Genomic DNA, 24,325 nt, shown 5'->3' on the forward strand with positions numbered 1-24,325 from the left:
AGGTCACTGCATCCAACTTTGCTCTTTTGATGAAAACGATTGCTATAAGGGATGAGATTTTTTCTTTTCATGCTTTACTGAAGTTTGTTAATGTTCTTGAGTACCTACCCATTTAGGTGCTGACTTCTAGAACAACTGATACTTGCTTGGTGGCATGAACAGTAGTGAGCCTTCAGAAAGCCTGCCTAGTCTCTATAAAAAAAAGATTCCATCATACAGATGGTATAGTGCTAACCTCTGACTATTTTGAAGATGTAGAAAATCACCTGAAAGATAGTGCACCTAAACAAGCAAGCATGGGACATCAGTTGACACAAAGTGGAAAGGCTAGACACAGATGGGATTCTTGGGAGCTTTTTTGGGAGGTAAGGCACAGATTCCACACCAGGTGACTGAGAAAACACTACAATAGTCTGTATCTGTAAACTTTAAGACAGTCATTAAATAATGAACAAAAGTACTCTGTGTTTAGGTGGGGGAAGATGTTCCCCAAAGCCATAAAGTTATTTTAAAATTTTCAATACCAGGGGCGAGCTACCACCCTGACTTTCTGGCCACAGAAGCCTCCAGAATATCTCCAAAAGATAAAGGCTATTGTTGTTGGTTGTGTGCCACACTTTGATGGTAAGGATCCCTCCCCCATTGCCAAACACATTTCATGCTTTGGTTGCAGGACATGAAGAAATCAAGCTGGAACTAAGTTGGAAGTTCTCTTCCAGTGGCTAGCTTTCATAGTGCTGGAAGGTGCATTGTACAGGCTACTCAGGGAGAACTGTCATCAATACTCTCAGACTGCTAACCTACATTGTCAACATTGTAGGCAAAATGCACAGTAGTAGTACAGTGTTATGGGTGAAACCAGCAACTTTCCAATTGAATTTAAGTCCTTCTCCATAGGATGGAATTCATATCTGGTACCGTAAGCCAGAGCAAAACCTGTGACCTAGGAGGTCATAGGTGGGAAAGTAACTGTTATTGTTAAATAGACATAGTGTTCCTGTCCTGTTGCCTTCTAAATATATTTATGCACATAAATTATTTCAGTTATCAGCCTTGATCATGCAAGGTTAATTTTGCTGTGAATAGTAGTTACTATAGAGACATAATCAGTCAAGCTACTTTAGTAACTGTTCCTGTAGCACAGTGGCCTGTTGCTCAGCCAAATGGAAGAAAACAGTCATCTATATCATCCCCTCCAAGGCTCTGGGAACATGTAAGCGGTGGGGCAGAAAGACTCAAAGATATAGAAGGGATAGAGAGTTACAGAATGATGTCCTTGGAGCATAACAGTCAAACACCTTTTTCAGAGCAGGTGACTCATTGTAAGAAGCCTTCCAGATTGGATTTGTTGACATTCCCTGCTAAAAAAAAAAAGGGGGGAGTGAGGAGAGCTATTAGAACCTCTCCTACTATTCTAGCCACTCCTTACACTTCTCTCAAAGCTGTATGTAAGTCTCATGGGCTCTGGAGACAATAACAAAACAGTGTGGAATTGATTCCATCTATGCTCCCATGGGGAAGTCATCTATTCTGAGATCAGACTTTCTGGTAGTGTGTTGCTTTGGGGTCACACACACTCTGTCTCTAACCCCTTACCCATGCCAACTGGGAAGACAAACCGAGCCCTCCACTAGCTGTAGGACACTAGGAGCAAGACTCACACCCAAGACTGCTCCCCTGTCACTCTTTTGCTGCTTCAGTAGCCCCATTCAGGCTAAGGACTACCACATCTCCCCAAAGGGAGGCATCTGGGGTATTTGATGGGGGGGGGTTGCCTTCATTCCTGAATTTCCCTAGCACAGCTTCTTTATGGAATTCAAATAATCTATTCTAACCCAGAGCTTTCTAATTTTTCAATCTGTTCTGGAATTTGAGGCCTCTGATCAGCCAATAGAAACAATTCCCCCTGGTCTCAGTCCCAGGATCATTTGTTCCCTCGCTTCTTAGAGGAAAGTCCCTAGCCTGCCCATAAGTGATGTTTGGTTATGTGGTGATAAATCCTTCTCTTCAACAGCAGTTCTTACACGTCCCCCCCCCTTTTTCTACAGTTGAACTTTTTTTAATTATTAATATATATTTAAAATACTTTACATATCGAACCCAGTTCCCTCTCAACCCCATCCTCCTTTGCCCCACATATACCCCCAGATCCCATCCCCCATTCACTCCCCAGGGAGGGTGAAGCCATTCATGAGGGATCATCAGAATCTGTCAAGTCATCTGGAGTAGGGACTAGCCCCTCCCTCCTGTCTCTAGGCTAAGGGAGTATCCCTCCATGGGGAATGTGCTCCCAAAGTCCTTTCCTGCACCAGGGATACATCCTGGTTCCACTGTCTGAGGTCCCTTAGACTGCCCAGACCTTCTAACTGAGACCCATGTTCAGGGGGCCTGAGTCAGTCCCATGCTGGATTCTCAGCTATCAGTCTGGGGGCCCGTTAGCTCCTCCTTGTTCAGGTCAGCTGTCTCTGTGGGTTTCTCCAGTATATTCTTGACCCCTTTGCTTATCACTCCTCTCTCCCTGCAATTGGATTCCAGGAGTTGGGCTTAGTGTTTAGCTGTGGGTGTCTGCTTCTGCTTCCATCAGCTACTGGATGAAGGATCTAGGATGGCATACAAGGTAGTCATCAATCTCATTACCGGAGAAGGGCATTTAAAGTAGCCTCTCCACTATTGCTTAGATTGTCAGTTGGGGTCATCCTTGTGGAACGCTGGGCATTCCCCTAGCGCCAGGTTTCTCTTTATACCTATAATGGCTCCCTCTGTTATGGTGTCTCTCTTCATGTTCTTTATTCTTCCCCTGACTCAATCTTCTTATGTCACCTGTTTCATTGGTTTTCAGTGCAAGTTCATAAAAACATGAATTTTTTGTCAAGGATTTGGCAAAGTTATGCCCTTTAAAATTCTACTGAATCACTTTCAGTAAGTATTAGAGCTGGGAGTGATGGGAGATGTCAATCTGTAAATATGTTTCTCTTATTGGTTAATGAATAAAGCACTGTTGGCCAATAGGAAAGCAAGAAAGATGGGAATAGGAGACTAGGGGGACAGAGGAAGAAGTAGGGAGGAGATTCAAGATGTAGGACAGAAAGAGAGCAGACCACTGGCCTTACATGGGGACAAGGTGGGTGGAAAAACATACTTGTAACAAAATGACGCCAACAATGTGGCTAATAAGAACTTCCACTTAAAACTTAAGAAAAGCTTAAGAAAGGGTTTTAGAACAAAAGAACAAAGACAAGCAAGGCTTCTGGCTAACAGCATTTTTCTGGGTTGGGCTGTTTCCCTAGAGATGAACAAAGATTTGTGTGGCTCCTTTAAGGGGAGGTTTCCTGATTCAGCATTAGTGGCTTTGCTGAGAAGTCTGCCAGATGCACTATGGCCTATAGGCTGAAGATGGAAGATTACAGAAGAACTTCGGGTGACTGACAAGGCAGTGAGTTGTCTCTGTCATTTCTAGAGTTTATTATCCTTCTGTAGTCTTTGAAGGAGTTGAAGACATAGTTATGATTATAGTTTTCCTTAGTTAGGATTAAAGATAAGTTATATATAGGACTTTAGACTCACAAAGATCAATGATGGAATATTTTCTTTAAATCTTGCTAAATGTTTATGGACTAAATATTGTTACCTATGGTTCTTATTTGATAACTGTTTTGTTACATATTTTACTATGTTAAGGTTAAAACCCTTCTTTTTATTTTAGACAGAAAAGAGGAGAGGATGGGAAATGTCATTCTGTGAATATGTTTCTCTTATTGGCTAATGAATAAAGCACGGTTGGCCATCAGGAAAGCAAGATAGGTGGGACTAGGAGACAAGGAGGATTCCAGAAGTAGTAGAGGAGTCTGAAGATGTAGGTCCAACAGGGTAGAACTCTGGCCCCTCTCTCTGATAAGACCACATGAGAATACTTAGATTGATAGAAATGGGTTAATATTAAGATAGAGCTAGCCAATAAGAAATGCTAGTAACAGGCTAAGAAAATTATATCTAATACAGTGTCTCTGTGTGTTATTTGGGGCTGGCATGGCTGTGGGACCAGGCCAGCGGGAAAACATACTCATAACACTGGGAGAGTATTGAAATCATCTGCTCAAATACCTTATAGTTTCCAGTAAGACTAAGACACAGAAAGGGAAATTTCAACCATCATTTAGCCAGCACTGCAATGTATAGGCCATGTATTAGCTGCTACAGGGTATGGCAAGATACACCAGATACATTCCAGGGCTTCTAAAAGCATTATGTCAAGTTGGAGAAGTATATATGGACAAACAGCCAACATGGAAAAAAAGAGTAAGTCAGTAGAAAGTGGTAGAAGGAGGCAAGACAGCAATTCTTTTTGAGAGGTCAGTGACATTAGCATGAATGATGACATTTGAGCTGAAGCTTCAAGGGTTTTTAACAGAAGAGATGTGGACCACAAAGTCTTCAGACAGGATCTTATTCCTAGGTAAAAAATAAAAAAGCAAGGAATCTACACTGGTCTTTCAAGAAATATCAGGGGTAACACTGCAAGAGCAGATTGTGGCCAGTCTAGTGGTGGGTGCTGGCAAAACCTGTCCCCTCACTCATTCTATGTCTCCCTCCCCACTGGCTTGTCCCTGCAGATATTAAAGGTCTCAATCTGAATGTCACCTCCAGAGAAGCTGCCCCTGTGCACCCTTTTCTAAGCAAATTGCCCACCCTATGCATTTCCTTCATCAACCTCAGCCTAGTGTGAAACTTGTCTGGTATTCCCTTGGTCTCTTTAGATCACAGGCTCCCTCAGACAGCTCTTCTTATCTTTCTGTTGTCAAAAGAAGGCCTGTCTACAAGTAAGTGCTCTGCAAGCAGAGATAGCAACAAAGAACTATATTGAAGAGTCATAAATATTTCCCAAGTTTTGGCTGGAAAGTCTGTATGATGACCCAAGGAGTCAGATCAGCATTGAGCCTGGGGATAAGAAAATGTGGTGCATCCATAGGCACAGGCCCAGAGCTGCCAGCTGGGGGAGCCTGTGGAAGGGGAGGATTGTGCTCAGAGTTAAAAATGAAGCCCCGTGTGGAGAATGGGAAGAGGGCCTGTCTAGAGTCTTGGAATTTCCTCCTGGGGAAGGTTAAGGTCCCTGACAGTCTCAGGTGCAGTTAAGGATAGCCTTAGTTGAACACTGTGTTGTCACTTGTATGTGGCTCAGGGCAGATGGCCAGTTAGCTCTGGATAGGACAACAGAGTGAAAAGGAGAGGAGTGAGCTGAGCAAGACAACATGGTTGAAGGTGACTAGAAATGAAGTAAATGGAGCAAGATCCCAGGGGAAGATGTAATGTCAGAAAGCAAAGCATCTCACCCCAAGCAGGGGCTTGGTCAGAGTCCTGCCCCCTGGGTTGGGACAGACTGCTCTCGTTCATGTACTTTACCCTTTGGGGCAGCACTTGGGGAGGGAGGTGCAAAAAGAGCAGCATAGACTGCCATCAGAGAGGAAGGCATATAAATGGGCAGGACAATGCCACTTGTCCTGAGCAGAGTAGGCTGCTGGGGTGCCTAGGAGCACAGCTGCTGTAGCTGTGTTTAGCTCATAGTTCGGTCACATTAGCCACATGATCACACTGTGCCTCCATTTCCTTACCTGGAAAAGTGACAAGGCATCTCCTTCATAGCTGATTTTGGCAACAGATAAAAGAACACACATGTGTGAGTGGTGACAGAGATGCCAACACACAAAAGAGGTCAATTCTAGCTCCCAGTGGGGGAGAGGGAGTGGTCCTGTGAGAGGCAGCATGACATGAACGAGATTCTTGTACCAAGTCTTGACATATTAAGGGGTCTTCGTGACTATGATGGGGGAGTGGGCAGAGTATGAGCCAAGACCCAGGGTGTGTGTGTGTGTGTGGTGTGTTGGGGGAGTGCCTTCAGGGAAAGCAAATGGCTAGAAGGGGCTGCCATGGAAGAAAAAAGCCAAGGCAGACAGGCCATGTCAAAGAGCACGGCAGGGGTCTGCTTCCTGGAGGTGGACAGTGTGGCAAGCAGCACACCTCTTGCCCCTGTTCAAGGTGGCTTATGGGCAAGTCAGTCGGAGGGTGGCCTTAAGGGATAGCTCATGCAGTCTGATATGAGGGAATCAGTGGGCCCAGTGGTGACAGCTCTGAGTGTACAAAGTACTTGGGTGTCATTGTTGAAGGTCTAGTTTCTGATAAAGCATGGACAGCAACACCTCTGGGGAAGGATCAAGAAGTGCAGGAGCTAGTTCTTCTTTCTCTTGGAAGTAATGGAAGCTTTTGAGGAAATTGGAATTTGAGCTTCAGAGCTATTTGCAACGACAATACAATGTCCTAGTGGTGCCAAGGAAATTACTGAATGGCTAAAAAGATTAGTGGACTTGAGGACATGGAAGGCCAACTGGAAACTGGGCTGACAGACAAAACTTGAGACGTGGCAAGACTATGGCCACAGCCCAGCCATGTAGAGAATGAGGCCTTAGGCCCATGCTGTGGTCAGCACTGACTTGCTAGCTGTCCTGAAAAGTGAATGCTGGGAACCCCCGCTCATCTCATTGCTCCCTTGGCTTAAAGAGCGCTTAAAACTAGGCAGCATGGTCCTTTCAAAAGAGTCTGGTGGCCTTTCGAGATGACTGCCCTGCTTGAGCCCAAGGTTCCTTCTCAGGCTATCCCAGTCCTCAATCTCACATTTATCTGTGTCCTTATTGGCTTCATTACTGGCCCCTCAAAAGCACTTTCGAATTAGGCTAAAGTTGGTGATTAGTGTTCGTTTGAACAATTATTCTATTTAGTTATGGGTATCATCTTATGGACACTTTGAGTTCTTCCTGCTAGAGATGAAGAAATGGAGACAGGCTTGGCCGCAGTCAACAGCAGACTTGAGAAGACCTCCGCCTGTCTTTTCAGACACAAGACACTGCTAGTAGTCAGACCCCACACACTAGGCCCTGTCTCCCTTTGGTGTTTCCAAGTTACTTGGTTGTTTTCATGCGTTGGGCTTAATTTTCGCCAGAATCTCAGCACAGTGCGATTACAGGCCAACTCGTTATTCCCTCTACACTCGTCAGGTGAATTTTCTCAGCCCCACAGTGCTCTTTAGGGGCTCCCTTTTGTTGGGCTACCTTCTCACAAATGAGAGAATATATGAGGCAAGCACTGTGCATACTGTGAAGCCTCACAATGAGAGAAGGCATTTATCCTTCCTGGGGCTCAGCCCACATACCTTAGGGGTGGCTCAACCATTCAGGTTTCATTCTTGTGCCTTAATTATGGCAGTACCACCACAGGTTTCTTCCCACGAGCTGCCTCCATGGCATCAGTCATGGTCACAAATACCTGCTTCAAGCACTACTCCCAGCTTTTGAGGGCCATACCGCGCCTGCCACGCTCTCCACCTTGGTCCATCCTACCTCCATTGTGGTAAAGTGGTAGCCGGGAGGCCGGTGGCTTTCTCTTACCATTCCTCTCAGTTCTGTGCTGCCAGGCTGGCTCCTGCTTTCTTTAGCATGCATCTTAGTTATGGTAGCATCTTCCACCTCACACAACTTTTAGAAAAAAGTGTCAGCATTTTGCCACCAAGAACATAGCCCTTGTCCAGCTGGTGGTGTTAAGGGCAGCTTCTACCCCAGGGTGAAGCCCAAGTATACACTTCTAGTTTCATTTTAGCAAAGGATCCAACACCACCCAGAGCCACACTCTTCTCAAGGACTTCTTGGCCAGCCCCGCTCCCCGGTCTCTAGAAAGCATTGGTCTGGGTTGTTCTACCTGCTGCTGGGCCCCAACCACCCCCACTCAACTACTTCAAGAAGATCTCTGAGCCGTGGTTCATTGCAACTATCATTTATTAAAAAATATATGTCTCCTTGGAAGGAACACTGGTAAACCAACTAATATCATGCTTACTTTGAATCTTTGCTTTTCTTCCCTGGGAGGGAGGGCTGAGCATTGTTCAGACATGTCAGTTACCATCAGAGAATCAACACTTTCTGCTCACCCCCCCTCATGAGAGTCACAATCATCTGTCACTTTATCCCTCTTTGCCTTCAATCCAGTGTACTGCCCAAGAGAAAGCTGCTGCCTTTTCTTTCTCCTAAATCTGGGCCCCACACGTCACAGTTAGCCTCATTATGCTGGTAGGATACCTGTGAACAGAGAGTTCCTGAATGTGGCTGGTAGTGCTTTAAAGTGTCAACAACACTGCGTCACCTGCAATGGTCCTAACCCAGTTGAGGGCCAAGCAATTCTATGTTCTCCCCTGCGTCATCCCTCCAGTGTGGAGGTGAGGGAGGCACGTTGGCTTCGAAGGAGCACAGTGGGGTGGGGTAGGGCCTGGACCACACCTGCTGCCTGCACTGGCGGCGGGAGGAAAGCTACCTGGACCAGTCACTGCCATCAGACTCTGGGAAAAAAGCAACAAGATTTCACAGCTCACCAGTAAGCGAGTCTTAGCTCTACAGCTCAAATTTACAGCATTAAAGTCTACTTTCTTCTTGAAGAAACAGTAAGCTACCAGCTGTTGGTGAGGGGGCTGGGGTAGGGCAAATGGAGCAGTTGCAAAAGAAAAGAACCCAAATTCAACTCACTACATGGCTGGCCAAGCCTGATGCTCTTCCACTGTCCCAGCACAGAGCCGGAAGGCAAGCACCTCCCTATCCCTGTCAGTGGCCCCATGAAGGAACCCCCAGCTTAGTCCAGCATGGTAACTCTGAGCCCCAGCTTCTATTCTCTGCCCTCACCAGCCCCTGCTTTCCCTCTGTTGACTGGATGGCCAGGCCTACGTTACCTGCTGCATCCCAGGCCTGGCTCCTTCAGAACCTCAAAAGCCTTTAGAACACTGGCAAATAGGATTCTACGCATTCACTTAAATAGTAAAAGTAAAGTTTGGAATAATGAAAAGGCTGACACAGTAGCACAACATGGTTTTGGTTTAACAGCAGCTTAAAAATGAACACAAAGGAAACCTCTCATGCAGACACATCATAAAACAATAGGCAATTTCATCCGGAGCATCGTTAGCCATTCATTCTCTTTCTGCACAGGAGTGACTGCCCTGCTGGGGCAGCAACTGCTTCCAGTCAAATCTCCAATCTCAAACTCCCAGCCAAAGCCCCTTCTCTTATGCTGCAGGTTGGCCCCACCTGGAGCAAACCTTAGCTCTGAAGAGAGTGACCAAATTCAAGTGAGTGCTTTGGTATAGCACTTACTACTGCTGCCAACCCCTTCCCAACCAGGTGGAACATAAGATGTCATCTGATTGGAATATGAAAATTAAAGCATTTCTCTAATAACATAGTAAGTACCATTGATGGATGTCTCCATAGATTTTCTAGTCCCAATGTATGTGAATATATATATATATTATAGTGGAGTATATAATATATATATATATAATAATTTCTATATATTTTATATAAATTACATATATATATCTATATATAAATAAGATACTTTCTGTCGCCATTACGTTGCACCGTTCAGAGCTGCAAGCCAGCAGTACAGGGTAGAAGTGTCCAGGAGCACCTCATCCTGTGGGCTGTTTCGCTCACTTCACAAGCTGTGCAGTTGTCCAGAGTCTGTCGTTCCATCAGTCCTCCTCTTGTCTCTTTGCTTCTGCTGGGTGTTTATGAAAACAACTCTGATGGATTTGCACCTGTGCTAGCGCGTGGGAAAGGTCCATGCAGGAATGGGCACAGTCACATGATGAGTGAGATGGCATCATCCCAAAAAATAAACTAAAACAAAACAAAAATGTTTAAAAAAGAACAGGACTAGAAAACTCAATTTTTGACATATCTAAAAAGGGGTGGGGGACAAGAACAGTAGTCATTTGTTCTCCCCATGGGGACAGGGATGAAGAGGAGGGAGGGAAGAAGGGCTTGATTTCTTCTGTTCACAAGAGAATGGTTGAAGGGGATTCTTCAGAGTTTTTCAGGGGATGGGACCCAAATGTAGTGCCCAGACTGGTCCTCGATGATTTGTTTGATTTTGTTATAAATCTCTTCCAGTGAGTCCCCCTGTACAATGGCTAAAGTGAAGAGAGAAAAAACGTTATCATAATGGTCCATAAGGCTCCCCTCTAAGCCCCAGCCCTCCTGCATCTCTTAATGAACAGCCCTCCTGTAACGTCCCTGGGGAATGCCAGACGCTCACAGAAACATGGGTCTGGCTTCTTGAGTTAAGTGTCTAGAGTTCAGAGCAGAAGTGTAGCTGGCTAGGTGCCTAGGGCTGACCATCAACTGCCAGAGACAGTGAGATGAACAGGAACTGCGTTTATTGTAAAGATATTTATGAGTACCCACTGTACGCCAGACACTGAAGCCCTCATTGCTTTTGTCTGCCATGGGCCGGAAGCCTCTAATTCTAAAGCAGTTTCACCCAAAAGTTTGGAAAACCCCAGTTATTCAGGGGAAGAGCAGAGAGCCACAATTTCTGGCAAGAGGCAGAGCTCCTAGGGGCCATCACATCTGCCATGTAAGGGATCAGCCCAACAAACAAGGACAGAGATATGGGTAGTTAAAAGGACTCCAAAGACCCATGGTATGTAAATAATTTCTGAATTCATTACTTGGCTAACCCAATGATATCAGCTTGAACTCACTCATGACCAGCCTGCATGTCTACATCCAGTACTGTACATTAAAGGGATCCTTTCCAACCTTTTAAAAACTGGCCTTCTGAAGTAGGTGTCATGTACACACATGCAGACTGAGACAACTTAAACACTGCACTAAGAAACCATCAACAAACATTTATTTAGCACCAGAGTATGCAAGGCCAAAAAAAAAAATCAGTTAGAAAAACAAGGAGGGAACATGACAAAGGAACGTGCAATCTCACAGAGCAAGACAACAATAAACAAAGCAACTGCCTGGGAGTGGCTTGTGCTAGAACCTGGCTAACTGGTAGCTGACAGGAAACCTGAGTAGTGCCTGGGGAAAGTTCTGTGCTCTGTGACTGCAACTCTTCAAGCATTTTAGCTCTGCTTAAGTCTCCATGAGCTAATGTCTGGTTGACCCCATGGACTCGTGACCCCACGAACTCCTGGATTCTTACCTGTAAAGTACTCTCCAAACTCTTGCTCCAGTTTCATGGCTTTGTCATAGATCTTATTCGCTTGTTCGTATGTCTGCCGTCGGTTCATTTCCCTGCCAAAGACACAGGAGCAAAACATTTCTAAAGGAGATCCTATGTTTTAATTAAGACAACACAATGTTCTAGCCCATGGCTAATTCCCTCCACAAAACCTCCAGGTCTAAAAGCCCAAATGGGAGGGAATAGCATGCTCAGACCCCCAAACAGCAGGAACAGCAGGTACTCAGAATTGGTTTCAGGCTTTCTCTGGGTCCTACCCCTGCCCAACAAGTCTGTTTTCTTTCCTCTTCAAGGTCATCTGAGTCCCACAGACACTTACATAAGTGCTTCAATGGACTTGGGCTTGATGAAAATGGCAATGGGGTAAAGTTGTGCTTGCTGCAGTCTCTTTATAGCATTGCCGGACACATCTAAGATGCAGTGCTTGCCCTGAAAAAGCAGACCCATATCAATCAACTCATCCAGTTCCTGCCTACAGGTCCCCACCAAAAAAATCCAGGGGCATTCCAAAGACCAGGCTGAGGGGAACCCAGAGGAGCTGTCAGGGCCTACTATCTGTCATGGTTCATGTGGATTGTTAAATAGATCGGATTAAGAAATACCTTCGAGACTAGTGGAGCTCTCTGCTAGGCTTGTGAGGGCCTTCCCAGAAAGGATTAACTCGGGAAAGAACTGCCATTCCGTGGCATTGGAAACCCCAGATGGAACAAAAAGAGGGAACTAAAACAGCTCCCCATGCATCAGGTTCTCTGCGCTTCCTGGTCCACATGAGACAAGCAGGTCATAAGCAGCGCAGCTTTACTGTGCCCACTTTAGCACAAGTGACCAACCTCTGAAGCCATAAGCCAAAATCAATTTTTCCTCGAAGTTATTTTGTCACAGTGACAAGAAGTCTGATGAACACAGCTTTTCTAACCCAGAAAAGGCCACTGCTCCCTAGGGACCATTTTCCCTGGTGGCTGATATGCCAATGCAAGTTGCATAACAGAGACATGATACGACCAGGAGCTCCGAACATGGAGAAACAGCATAGCTTTGGTCAGCACTGTGGGAAGGCCTGAGCATTTGTCTTCCCCGTGGCTCAAGGGTAGCCAGACCATCACCTCACTGCTTACCCTCTCTGCAACTGCTCGCACTGACTGGATGCTGGTCCCATAGAGATTATCGTTGAACTGGCCTGCCTCAATGAACTTGTTGTCCTGAATATCCTTCTCCATCTGCTCCCGGGAAACCACAAAATGGTAATCCTGTCCATCTACTTCATTGTCACGCCGAGGCCGGGTGGTATCTGAAGGAAGGAAGGAGGGAGGGAGAGAGTGAAGGGGGAAGGGAAGGAGGGAAGGAAGGAGAAAGGAAAGGAGGGAGGAAGAAAGAAGAAGGAAGGAAATGCTGTGTGTCCCCAAGGCAATGACCTTGGTTATAAAGCCAACTTCATTCTTTCTCACAGGAGGACACAAGACCACTGTAACATTTTTCAGATGAATGAGAAAAGGCATTTGGAGAGAATTTTGTCTGGTCCATTTCTCTTCCAAACCCCAGATATTATATATAGGGTACCTGAGGTGAATATGGGCCAAAAAGGTGGGGCTTCCTAAGAGATGGCCTGGTGGAAAGCACAAAACTTGGCATGGGAGTTAGGGAAACCCAATAAATCGTTCCTCAAACCACTTTGTATACAATACCTGGGTTTAATCCCCAGCACCACAAAGAAACAAAACAAGGATGGGCCTCCCCATTTGTAAAATCAATCCTTACCATCACCACCCAAACTTTTGCTCTAGCATAAGGCAAGCAGCCAAGCCAGATGTCACCCTTACCAAATCCATATACTATGGGGACTTCTGTTGCTACTTACTCTCTTCCAGGAGGTCCCCAGAGGCCCTGATCCTAGACCCCTTCCTTAAAGTACATAATTTCCAGAGTACCAAACCTCACGCCTCTGGGCCTGCCCGGGCTCTTACGTGGCACACAGGATCCAAATTTATGTGGGAACTCAGAGATCAGGTCATCATTGACTCGGTCCTTCATTGGGCCCAAGATGATCACGGGCCTGGCATAGTGGACTGGGGAGGGAGAACACAAGACAGTGAAGAGAGGCCCCACAGGGCAGCCGGCCCCACCTCTGAGTACAAACACGCTGTGGCTACCACTCCAATGACGTGAACAGCTATGGCTACTCTCTGGCTTTTAACTATAAAGTCTTCAAAGAGCCTTTAAATTTGACAATCTACAGTTCAGACAAGCCTGAAATCAGAAGCATCTCCCTTTCCAACAGATTTAAGAAAAATTTCCACACCGGTTCTTGTAAAGCAGATACCTAGGGGAGGATACAGACCCTCCCCCTATACAGCAGCAACTGCCTCCACTGAAACAGACCTTCCCTTGCTTTCCTCAAAAATCTGCCTGCCCTTTGGAAGGTGTCTTAGCGGTGAGCAAAAGTATCACAAGAGGTATGTGCAGCATGGCATCTTCCCAGTGATGCTCTGGAGGAACCAATGGCTAGATGTGCCAAGCTTCCTCCTCCCCTAGCTGCCCTCTGTACTGAGCCCCGTGACCGGGAGACTGGCACAAAGGCAAGACTCTCAGAAAGGGGCTTACTTTCTTGCCGTGTCACTGGCTCATATGACAAAATAGCATCCTCTTGTCCTTCTGCAACAAAAAGGGAAACACATTAGCACTTTTATGATCTGACTGTACACAGCATTCACCACACCCCACACAACAGTATCACTTTCTGTTGGCAAGAAGGCTAAGAAGCCATTCACCAGCCTTGGGCTGGGTTGTTTTCATTCAGTAAAATATTGCCCAATTATGAGCTAAGACCCAAAAGCCAAGAAGTCTCCACCAAACCACCCCAAGATCTAGGGAACTACTTCTTATAGGTAATAGTTGGTAATGTCCAGTGGCCCCCTTATTCTGAAGGGAGTCACAGAGAAGCTCCAACTGGCTGAAACACATTTGCCAGATTCACTTTACCTGAGTCCAGATACTTAGCCCAATCCCCAAAGCTTCGGCCTAATATGGCCCCTTTAAGGATCTATTTATTTACCTACCTCACACCTGTAAGAAGCATCTAGAAAAGTGGTGCACATCTGAGCTAAGCTCCCAGTGCCCTTTAAGAGCAATGCTAAGCCTGCCCTCTGCTCATGGCAGCCCCCTTGCAACCTGGCAACAATGAAGTTTTCCTAAAGCAGTCGCCAAGACACTTGGTGCTGGGTGTCTATGGCTCCTCACACTAGCTGACAGAAGTACTAGGAAAGGCAGTGACGTCTGCATGGAGCCACGGGATACTTGCTACAGGGCTTCTTCTCAGCCTGAGACTCCTGGGTGGAGCTTTTAAGACCTCTAGCCATTGCAGCTCCTCAAAGGTCAATGTTCCCAAAGCTCGTGAGCTTTGAACCGTAGCCTCAAAGCTGTAGTCATAGGCATATTGAGTAATTTCCTTCCTGTTTATGCAACTCAGCCAGAAGTTAAAGTGGTCCTAGGAGCCCAGAAAGGCAGATGGAAGTCAGGAGCCATTTTACTTTTGGTCTCTGAGAAAATCTGTAAGCCTGGCAGTCTCAACAGTCTACATGCCCATGGCGGGGACCTGATCACTGGCAGTTTACCCTCCCCCCAATACCCCAGGGATGATTTTAAGTTAGGTCCTAGTCAGAACTGTGGGGCTTATTCTCTCTCTAATCTACAAATTTCATTCACACGGTGAATGAACTGGCCACAGCATCTCCAGGGACTCAAAATGTACATGGCTAAAAGGAGCAGCAGCCTCTGAGTGAGCAGGGATGGTATCGGTACAACACTGGAATGATGATGGCTGGGAGACAAGGGGGAGCTACAGGACGAGGGGCATGACACACACTTACTGGAACTGCTTTCGCTGTCACTGGTGTTGGATGTCACTCCCTCTGCAAGCCAACAAGAAAGAGACTCCAATTCAGAACACACCACTGAGAGGTCTCATGCAGCACAAACTCAAATGCGTCAGGAGTGAGACTGAGCTGCCAACCAAGGCAGGCTGCAAGAGGCCTGCCACATCCAGGCAACCAACTGGGAAACACAGCTCCAATTCTGATGTTTTGGCCATCTCCTCCATGCCCCCATTGCCCACTCAGTTTGCCAAGTCCCTCCATGGGCACTAGAGCCTTATTCCTTCCATAGCATTCTCTTCATCTGAATCAAGCCAGCTGATCTGAATAGGTTCCAAACCCTGTCTCAGAACTCATCTCCTAAGGCTAATGGGCAGGAAGGAAAATAGAGAGGGATAGTCAAAGAGAAAAGCCCAGTTATGTTGTTGCTCACACATTTTCTCCCAAAAGTACAGAATTGTGTGACACTCTCCAACTTAGAGGCTCATCACTGGATGATGGGACAGTCACCAGAAAGACTACTCTGACCTTCAGTGGGACCCATAGCCTTCCTTCTACCATTGCTGAAGAAAGCTTGGCTTAATCAGTGAGGGGGATGTGCCTTGATCCACCACAAAACACATGTCAAATACATAGAAACAACAAGCCAGGAAGACTAGTCAGAAGACAAGCCAGCCCTCCCATCACAGACAGTTGGGACCAGCCCACCTTGGAGTGTGGGTGGAGAAAGCTCAAGCAAAGAGCTGCATTCACAGGAGGCACAGGCATGGCAGCCCTCTCAGAAGAACAGCAGGCAAATGGAAATGAGACACAGACACACCAAGCTATGGAGAGATGCTGCTCGTTTCAGCCAGGACCATGATATGCTGTGCCCACCTCCCCAGGGACTTGCTGAGTTGTCACACATGGCTAGACCCTGAATAGCCCCAAGGACAGCTCCTGTGTCTTCCACCTTTCTCCTTTACTGAGGGAAAATATATGTGGACAGAGCCCACCCAAAAGGCTGTACTGTGGATACTTGCAGTAAAAAAGGGTGGCTGCTAAGGAAACTTCATCTAGGCTCTCCTAGTCCCCAATCTGAACTAAGTTCTAGAATGGAGATACCATTCAGAGCTTTTCTGAGATAAAAATCACTAAGTATCCATGGCCCTTACGTGGTGCAGATGGCCCTCACTAGGCCATCTTGACCCTTTAGAGATGCTCTATGGACATCTGGCCTTGGCCTTATGGTAAGAGCTGGACCCCTGGAACAGCTCAGATGTAGTGTTCACCCTATCTCCAGTGAACTGGAAAAGCTGCAGTTCCTAAACTTGACTCTTTGATGTAGGGTTACTTGGAGAAGATGTAACCAACCAGTTCCACCCTCTACAAAAGCTAAACATCAGCTGAGCACTCACCCGATCATGCACCTAGACCCATCTCACTGCTATGGAGCCACTAAGCTCATGCCGACCACTCAGAGGTAGAGAAGGGAAACAGACAGGAATGCTAGAGATTTGTTACACCACCAGGGACAATGGTATTCCACACACATTTCCTCCTGCCGTGGAAAAGGGTCTCACGAACACTGCCCTCCCTCACCCTTCACTTTCACCCATGTACCCTACACCCCCACCCACACGATCTCCATTCATGCCACAAATACAGTTAATGGTGTGTAACTTTGACTTACTCAGGTTCTTTGCTCCATAATAATCGTCACTTAACCCAGGGAAGTCCTGATTTCACAGACAGCAGGGACAGAAAGGGTACAGGAAGGGGAGGGAGGGAAGGAAAGGAGAAAGCCGGGGAAAAGAGAAAAAACAGAGAAAAACGAGGGGAAGGAAGAATACAGAGGCAGGTGAGCATTAGCGATAGGAGTATAAAGTCCCATGAAGACTCAGAACTACAGTAAGATGAAGTCATCTGCTGAAGAAAGAATATCCCACATCAGATGATGTCTGGCCCTGGTGCCATTCAGCTTGTGACCAAAAGGCCTTGGAGTAGACCAGTTTTTCTAAGGTAGTGTATATTCCATATACCCATAGCACATGGCAGGCAACACTCCAAAGCTTTAAAATACCACCTTTGACCAAACTTATAGTCGTACAGCCCAGTTCTGCTTTGCCCCTGCAACACATCTCCCATCGGTGCATGAAAGAGACATGCCTATATGCCAAGTATGCAGACAGATTATCATCACCCTGGGAACACTCTCCCATACTACCCCAATCTGTCCAAGCAAACCTTCAAAGCAAACTTCTCTGTGGTGTTGTGTCCAAAGCTTTCTTAAACTTGGTTTCTGGAGAGCAGGCACCAGACAATTGCAACTCTATGGGTCAATGTGCACCCCCAACTGGCTAGGCCATTAAACAGTGACATCTCTCCAGGCTAGGTTCCATGAGGAGGTTCTGGGCTTATCTGGTCAACGGTGGCAGCATTACCTCAGACTCATGCTGCTCACAAGCACAATCAACTTCCTATATCCCCTGTTACTGAGCAAGCCCAGGACAGTAAGTCCTAGTCTTCATTTAGATGAAAACCCCTTGTTCTATCAGGGTTATCCTAGGTGGCCACGACCCACACATATCATGATCATGAACAAGTTTGTCCTACTATGGGCCATTTTCTACCAGAACTAGTCAGTCTCCTGTCAGACCCCACAGCCCTAGATGACAAGATTGCTCCATGAAAGATGGAGGAGTGATTGGTAAATGAGACATTTACAATTCACAATTTAACAATGACATGAATGAGAACCTACTGTACAAACCTGACATGGTGTTTAAGGTTACTGTCAGAGCAACTAATTTCTGAGGCATGTGGTAAGGTAAGATGATTTAGGAGGATTGACTTGGTTCCTAACACAGCCCAGTACTGTAGCCTGTTCTACCAAATCAGCCTTGTGTTTCTCAATAAATCTTTATTTAGATAATGCCAAGCAATAATGTGTCCATGTGAACTTATGTGAGCAGGTATGTTTTCTTCTGGTAACAGGCTTTGCAGGTACCCTGACATAACAGGAAGCCTGCTGTGAGTCATGTGGGTGTTCTGTATGCTTGCACACACATGTGCATTCCAGAAGCAGCTCCCAACTTTAGGAATCTGGGGAGGGACAGGCTCTTTTCTTAACATACATGAATGAAATTAAAGGAAAGAAAACACAAGGCGGGAGCCAGGAGAGCAACACTTAGTTCCTTAATCTTATTCTCTTGACAAAACATTTTCTAAGCCTGGCACTAGCTGCAAACCATTCTTTATCACCACAGTGCAGCTCTGTCTCACACTTCCAGCACAGGTGCCTGGGCCATCCTCAGAGCCTCCAACACTCAATCTAAGTGAGGGGCTGCACAAATAAGCCCCAGTGTCTCCCTGTGCAGGCCAGGTTCTCTCCTGACTACAAGTAAGCAGATGCACACAGACAAGCACTTGGGCAGCCACCAACTCCTTCTAAGGGAAGGGGCAACTGAGGTCGAGAAGACAGGGCTGTAAATGGTCTGCTCTCTGGACTCTGCTGCTACTTACGTTCCTGTATGCTGTTCTCCTGGGCCATGTTTTCTTTGCTCTTGTAAAATGGAAACTTTCGAGAGAGGCGAAAACTCTTTTTACGTTTCGTTTTGATCGACTGTGAAAGAACATGAAGATGGAGGGGGAAGGACAGAAGGAAGAAAAAAAAAAAAAACAATGGATTTTAAAGCATGCAAGAAAAACTAAAATGGAAGACATGATGAACTAAATAAAAGACCATCTTTCACAAATGGAGTCTATGAGATTAAATGAAAGTTGATGTTAAGAGGAAAATTATGTTTATAGGAAAATGTGGTAGGGATGTTAGATGCTCTACTTAGTCCAACATCACTCATTGGCCTTCCTACAGAATAAAGGTCACTATTGCCTCCTAGACACAGCCCTAAGGCGCCACTGACACACAGTCATCTACTCCATGCCTTACTTCCCTCTATTGCTCCACACATTCTTTGGCCTGAAGAGCTCATAATAGAAACTGATGGGAGAGTCCCCTTGCCCTGTGCTGTCTAGAGGCAGGCAGAAACTCTGGGGCGGGCCTTCTTGGACCAATGGCAACACCAGCTTCTGCTCAGGGTCTCTAAAGCTCTGGCAGTGTTTGCTGCCAAGGAGACAACCAGAAGTGCAGTCACCAGACAGCAGGGCCACACACTAACTGTGGGCTTTCAGGGCTCCTGCCGCTTGCTGAAAAACAGGCAATCTCCTCGTAGGACAGAACCAGCCTCCTGAAAAAGGCAGCCTTCTGCACTTCCCAGTGCTCCTGCATAGCAGACCAAACTCCAAGCATCTTACCCCTCTTTACACCCTGGCTAACTGCCTTGGATTGGGGGGTCCCCACTTACCCGGTTAGACTCAATCATCCCTGTCCTGGCATGGAACTTCACAGTTTTCAATCGAGCTCGCTCTTTCTTTTCAACCCTGTTTGGGAGTCAGGAAGTATAGTTACTGCCAGCACATGGGCTCAGCAATGGGCTGTGGCAGGCACAACAACCACACTGGCTCATTCAGTGAACACCATGTCCCAGTACTGACTCTTTTCTAAGAGGCCTAACAAGGTATATAATATACAATGCTTGCAAGGAACTCACAGTATGGCAGGCAAACAGAGACACACACCCAAGCCCAGTGTGCTGGAGCATGACTGATTCCTAGCACTCAGGAGGCAGAGGCAGGAGGATTGCACCAACTTTGAGGCCAGCCTAAGCCTCACAGCAAGTTCCAGGCTACAGTGAGATACTATCTCACAAAACAAATAAAGCAACCAGAAAGAGAGACAGACAGAGAGAGAGAGAGAGAGAGAGAGAGAGAGAGAGAGAGAGAGAGAGAAATAGAGAGAGGAAAAAAGTGAGGGAAGAAAGAACGCACAAGAAGTCAGGAAAAACCTTGCTGAAGACCTTGACAACTCACCTCTTTTTACTAGGAATCACACCAATCTGCTCACTCTCTCCATGTGGGGTCACCAGCCTTGCTTGCCACCACTCGTCATCCGAGGCATTAATGACATGCAGAATGTCACCATAAGAGAAACTGAGTCCCTGACTTGGCAGGCAGCTGTCACGAGTCCGATCATAATCAAACAGGGCCCTGAAACACATGAAAGGTGAAGAGGTCATCCACCCCTGAATTCTGGGAGGTTGGTAGTCAGACAGGCTAGGGAAAGAGCCAACCCAATAGCATAGGTCTAATAGTCTCAGCAGACAGGAAGAGGCTCTGTGAGATGATAGTCTTTCAGTACCCAGCCGGTGTATATATACCTCCTTTTCAAAGAAATGCCCTATTCCCAAGAACTATAAGCGGAAATTCTTTCACAAATCCTATCTTCTTCCAGCTTCTAGATACATTAGTGGCAGCCCAAAGCAGGACCTGCTCACCTGCCTACTCTCCACTCTCAAATGCAGTGGGATGTGACAGCAGGAGATTTAGAAACAAATGTAAAACCAAGTTCCAAAGTTCAGGTCCTGGTGATGCTAGCCCCCAGAGCTTCCTGCTCAGGGAGCAAGCATGCCTGAGTAAAAATCGATTCATCCCTCTGTGTGAGGCCAGCATAAGTAGGAGACTTCAGCAACAAGTTTCATTATTTTTTCTACTCACAAAATAGACTGTCTTCTTCAAGTTCTTCTTTTAATTTTTTTTTCATTTATGTGTGTGTATGAATGTGTGTATGAAAGGGTGTATATATAGTATGTGTGCTGATGCTTGTGAGACCAGAAGAGTTCATGGGATCCCCCTGGAGATGCAGTAACAAGTGGCTGCAAGCTGCCCACCTTAGATGCTGGGAACCAAACTCAAGTCGTCAAGAACAGCTCTTAAGTACTGAGCCACTTCTCCAGTTCCTCCCCTTCTCCTCCTCATTCCTCCTCTTTTTTGTTTTGTTCTGAGGCAGAGTTTCTCTGTATTGTCCTGGCTGTCCTGGAACTCACTATGTAGATCAGGCTGGCTTTGAACTCAGAGACGCACCTGCCTCTGCCTCTTGGATTAAAGGCATGTGCCGCCATGCCTGGCTCTCTCGTTTTTCTTTGACAGTGTACACAGGCAGGGGACTGCTCAGTACCCAGTGCTGACACTTTACTTCCATCCCACTTGTCTCACCCAGTACAACATACCGTATCTCCACCTGTGCAAGCCCAGATGAAAAACAGGGTGGACAAACAGAACCCTTGAGACTTGGTGTCAAGACAACTTTAAGATGAAAACTTCCAAACTCTAACAAAAAGCCCTTTAATTCTCAATGCATATACTCCAAACAATAAGAGCAGAGGCAGAGGCAGAGGCCAATAGACAAGGCATTTGGTCTACAAGGTCTTTTCCAAGCTCTATATGTAACAACAGGATCAGAGCTCAATGCAACCTAAATCAAGGCAGGCATCTGTCAGCTGTTCTACAAAGACCAACAAGCTGGAGCAACCTAATTCTAACTGATGAGCAATACACAATGATATTATGTGCTTCGGAATTGGAGAATAACAGAATTTGTATTAAGCACACATTACTTTAGAAGTTTGGAGAGGGGAGCAGAAAGATGCCAATATGAATCAGGAGTTGGGTATAGTGTCACAGGATGGTGGTTATAGAACTGGAGAGGCTAAGGCAGAAGGATCATGAACATGGCATACATAGCATGATGGTTTGAATGAGGATGCCCCCCATAGGCTCATTTGGGTGAGGGTTCAACACGGGGTTTTTCTTTTTAACAGTTCTGGAACTCACTTTGTAGAGCAGGCTGGCCTCGAACTCACTGCCTCCCAAGTGCTGGGTCTAAAAGTGTGCACCACCACTGCCCGACAGTGCATTCTTTTATTAGTTGCTTGGTTGTGGTGTTTTGTCACAGTAATAAAAAAGTAACTAGGATAACCAGTAAGATCCTGTCTCAAAAATTAATAACAAAACTAAAGTCAAACAAAAGAAATAAGGTAGAGTAGGGTGCATGTGTAAAAGATGAGAAGGGAGGGTTGAGTGGGTAGAAATACAGGGTGTATGTTAGTACCCAAAGAACAGAACTTGACCTTTGCTGACAGCAAAGGCAAGCTGGGGAACACAGGAGAAAGTTAATACAAATGTGTTTTCTAGATGCCAAGAATCCAATAATTTGCCACTCTAAAACATCTGAAGGTTTGACTAAAACTTACACAACATCCACTTCCAAGATAAGTTTAGGCACTGTATAATATTAAACATATACTAGTCAAGTTGGAACAAACACAGATCCAGGCCATCAAGAAATCCAGTTCTTATCAATGCACATTGGGAACTGTACTGTTCACTGTGTTTTGTAACCACAGCATGTGTTCCTTTTACAATTTCTAAAACTGTAAGTCGATTAAAGAAGAAATTGAGAAACAGTTCCACTAAGTACAGGCTTGAGCCTTTTACTTCAGGAGAGGCTCTAAGTTGCCTGGCAAACAAGGTCAGAAGTTACATAACTCCAAATTCCCATTAAAAAGTAGCACCTGTTCCATCTGGATTTTGTTTGACAGCTTTATGAATGCTGGACAAGGCTATATCAAAGAAAGGGATGACCATGCTTTTAAGCTACCACTTTGTTAAGGACAAAGGAACATGGTATCTCAGTTTGAAATTCTAACTATTTAAGTGCAGTTATGAACTCAAAAGATGAATTAAGAATCTGGTACATGAGCTAGCTTGTTGGAGCCCATTCCTTAGGTTGAGATGCCATGCTCAGTGGCAGCGGGACCATAATACAAACCTGGTACGTGAGCTAGCTTGTTGGAGCCCATTCCCTATTGTAGGATGCCATGCTCAGTGTTAATGCATAGGAGAGGGGCCGGGCCCTGCCCCAACCTAATGTGTCAGACTATGTTGGCTCCTCATGGGAGCCCTTACCTGTGAGGAGGAGTGGACTGGGGGTGGGCTAGGGGGGAGGTGAGGGAGGGAGAACTGTGGTTGGAATCTAAAATAAAAAAATTAAAAATGGAGGAAAAAAAGTATTTCCTTTTCTATCAATCATGGCTGCCAATAGAGAAAGAACTCAGCAGACCATTGGGGCCTCAAACTTCCGTTTGTCCACTTGCCTGCCTGAAAGACAAAATTTCTTATACATTCTTGGACCTTCTTTCAAGCTCTAGCGCTTAATGAGTCTGGGTCTTCCCTTAAACAATCCCCCCCTTTGTCCTGATTTTGGTCTGTTTTACAAACCCATGATGTAGGTTTTCCTCTAAATCTACTCCCCCTCCACTTTTCCTGCTGAAATTATGTTATGCTAAGAACTAGAAGGCATTCGCCTAGATGAAGGTCAGACCCAGCAGTACACAGGACAGGATTCAGTGCTATGTGATGGGCAACTATCAGACCAGGACCCTTAAATGTCAAAAAAAAATGTCATGAGGTCTAAGTCATAGCCAGCTAGCTTTAAAAATACACACACTAATTTGCCATATGGTTATGTATAAAAAATACTGCCCCTCCATTTAAAATCATTTGGACTACTCTTTCTGCGGGCACTGTGAAACACAAGAAACACAAAAGAATGCTATACTAAGCATTTTTCTATTTGCAGTTTTGATAGATAGAAAAGAAAGTTCTTAATTAATCTTTAATATTCTTAACTGGATGGCCTAGCACAGCTTGCCCTCTGACAGAGGGGCACAGTAGGCTGAGTACATTGTGGCAAGAAGCACATAAAGGGGAAAAACAAGATCTAGATTATTCCCAGGAAGTATAGAGCACTGGTGAAGCAATAAAAAGGTATTGATTTTTGAATAGGGTCTCAATAAAGGTTCAGGATTTCCAAAGGTAAAGATAGGGAGAGAATGGTCCTTCTAGCTAGAGTAAGCAAAGACCTGGAAGGAAGGAATAGAAGGTATGGGCAAGATTCATCATTACATCCATATCTGATTGGGCCACAGTAAAGAGCAGCTGGATTGTCCAGCTGAGGGGTATGAAATTCACTTAATAGTGGACCACTTCATTGCCTTGACTTTTTCATTATCATCATATTATGCTTTCATTTGGAAATGAACACAGCAAAGGAGAACAAGCCAGGGTGTTAAAGTCAATCTCTCACATAGCACATAGCATATTTCATGTAGCAAGGACAAAGTATTTAAATTAGACCTTAATAAATATCTAAAATACGTCAGGTTTCATCTAAGATCATTTTTGTTTGTTTTTCAAGACAGGATTTCTTTGTGTACCCCAGCTGTCCTGGAATTCACTCTGTAAACGGGTCTGGTCTTGAACTCACAGAGGTCTACCTGCCTCTGCCTCCTAAGTGTAGGGATTAAAGGCATGCACCACCACCGCCCGGCCCCTCTAAGATGTTTGAAGAGCATGCTATGGATTGGAAACATGGCACTTGTTGCTAAGAGCACTTGCTGTTCTTGCAGAGGACTCAGGTTCAGTTCTTAGCACTCACATGGTGGCTCACAACC

General features: G+C 45.7%; 1 protein-coding gene across 6 annotated transcripts in view; it reads right to left on the minus strand.

Annotated features, from left to right (window-relative positions):
• Nucleotides 1–7,799: 7,799 nt before the first annotated feature.
• Nucleotides 7,800–24,325, minus strand: part of Dlg3 (discs large MAGUK scaffold protein 3) — a 53,058-nt gene continuing 36,532 nt past the window's right edge. For 2 of the 6 annotated variants that reach the window (XM_051179011.1, XM_051179014.1), the window contains 10 exons: nucleotides 19,845–20,021; nucleotides 19,280–19,355; nucleotides 18,438–18,537; nucleotides 14,931–14,972; nucleotides 13,666–13,716; nucleotides 13,029–13,130; nucleotides 12,183–12,355; nucleotides 11,387–11,496; nucleotides 11,029–11,120; nucleotides 7,800–10,000 (listed from right to left, as the gene is read on the minus strand). In XM_051179011.1, the coding sequence (XP_051034968.1) occupies nucleotides 9,894–10,000; nucleotides 11,029–11,120; nucleotides 11,387–11,496; nucleotides 12,183–12,355; nucleotides 13,029–13,130; nucleotides 13,666–13,716; nucleotides 14,931–14,972; nucleotides 18,438–18,537; nucleotides 19,280–19,355; nucleotides 19,845–20,021 (1,030 nt within the window). In that variant the 3' untranslated portion in view covers nucleotides 7,800–9,893. Of the gene's footprint in view, nucleotides 10,001–11,028; nucleotides 11,121–11,386; nucleotides 11,497–12,182; nucleotides 12,356–13,028; nucleotides 13,131–13,665; nucleotides 13,717–14,930; nucleotides 14,973–16,605; nucleotides 16,652–18,437; nucleotides 18,538–19,279; nucleotides 19,356–19,844; nucleotides 20,022–24,325 lie in introns of all 6 variants that reach the window. The other 4 variants (XM_051179015.1, XM_051179016.1, XM_051179013.1 and 1 more) reach the window with 3 other exon arrangements.

The sequence above is a fragment of the Phodopus roborovskii genome, unplaced genomic scaffold, assembly GCF_943737965.1.
Source record: "Phodopus roborovskii unplaced genomic scaffold, PHOROB, whole genome shotgun sequence".
Classification (NCBI taxonomy): Eukaryota; Metazoa; Chordata; class Mammalia; order Rodentia; family Cricetidae; genus Phodopus; species Phodopus roborovskii.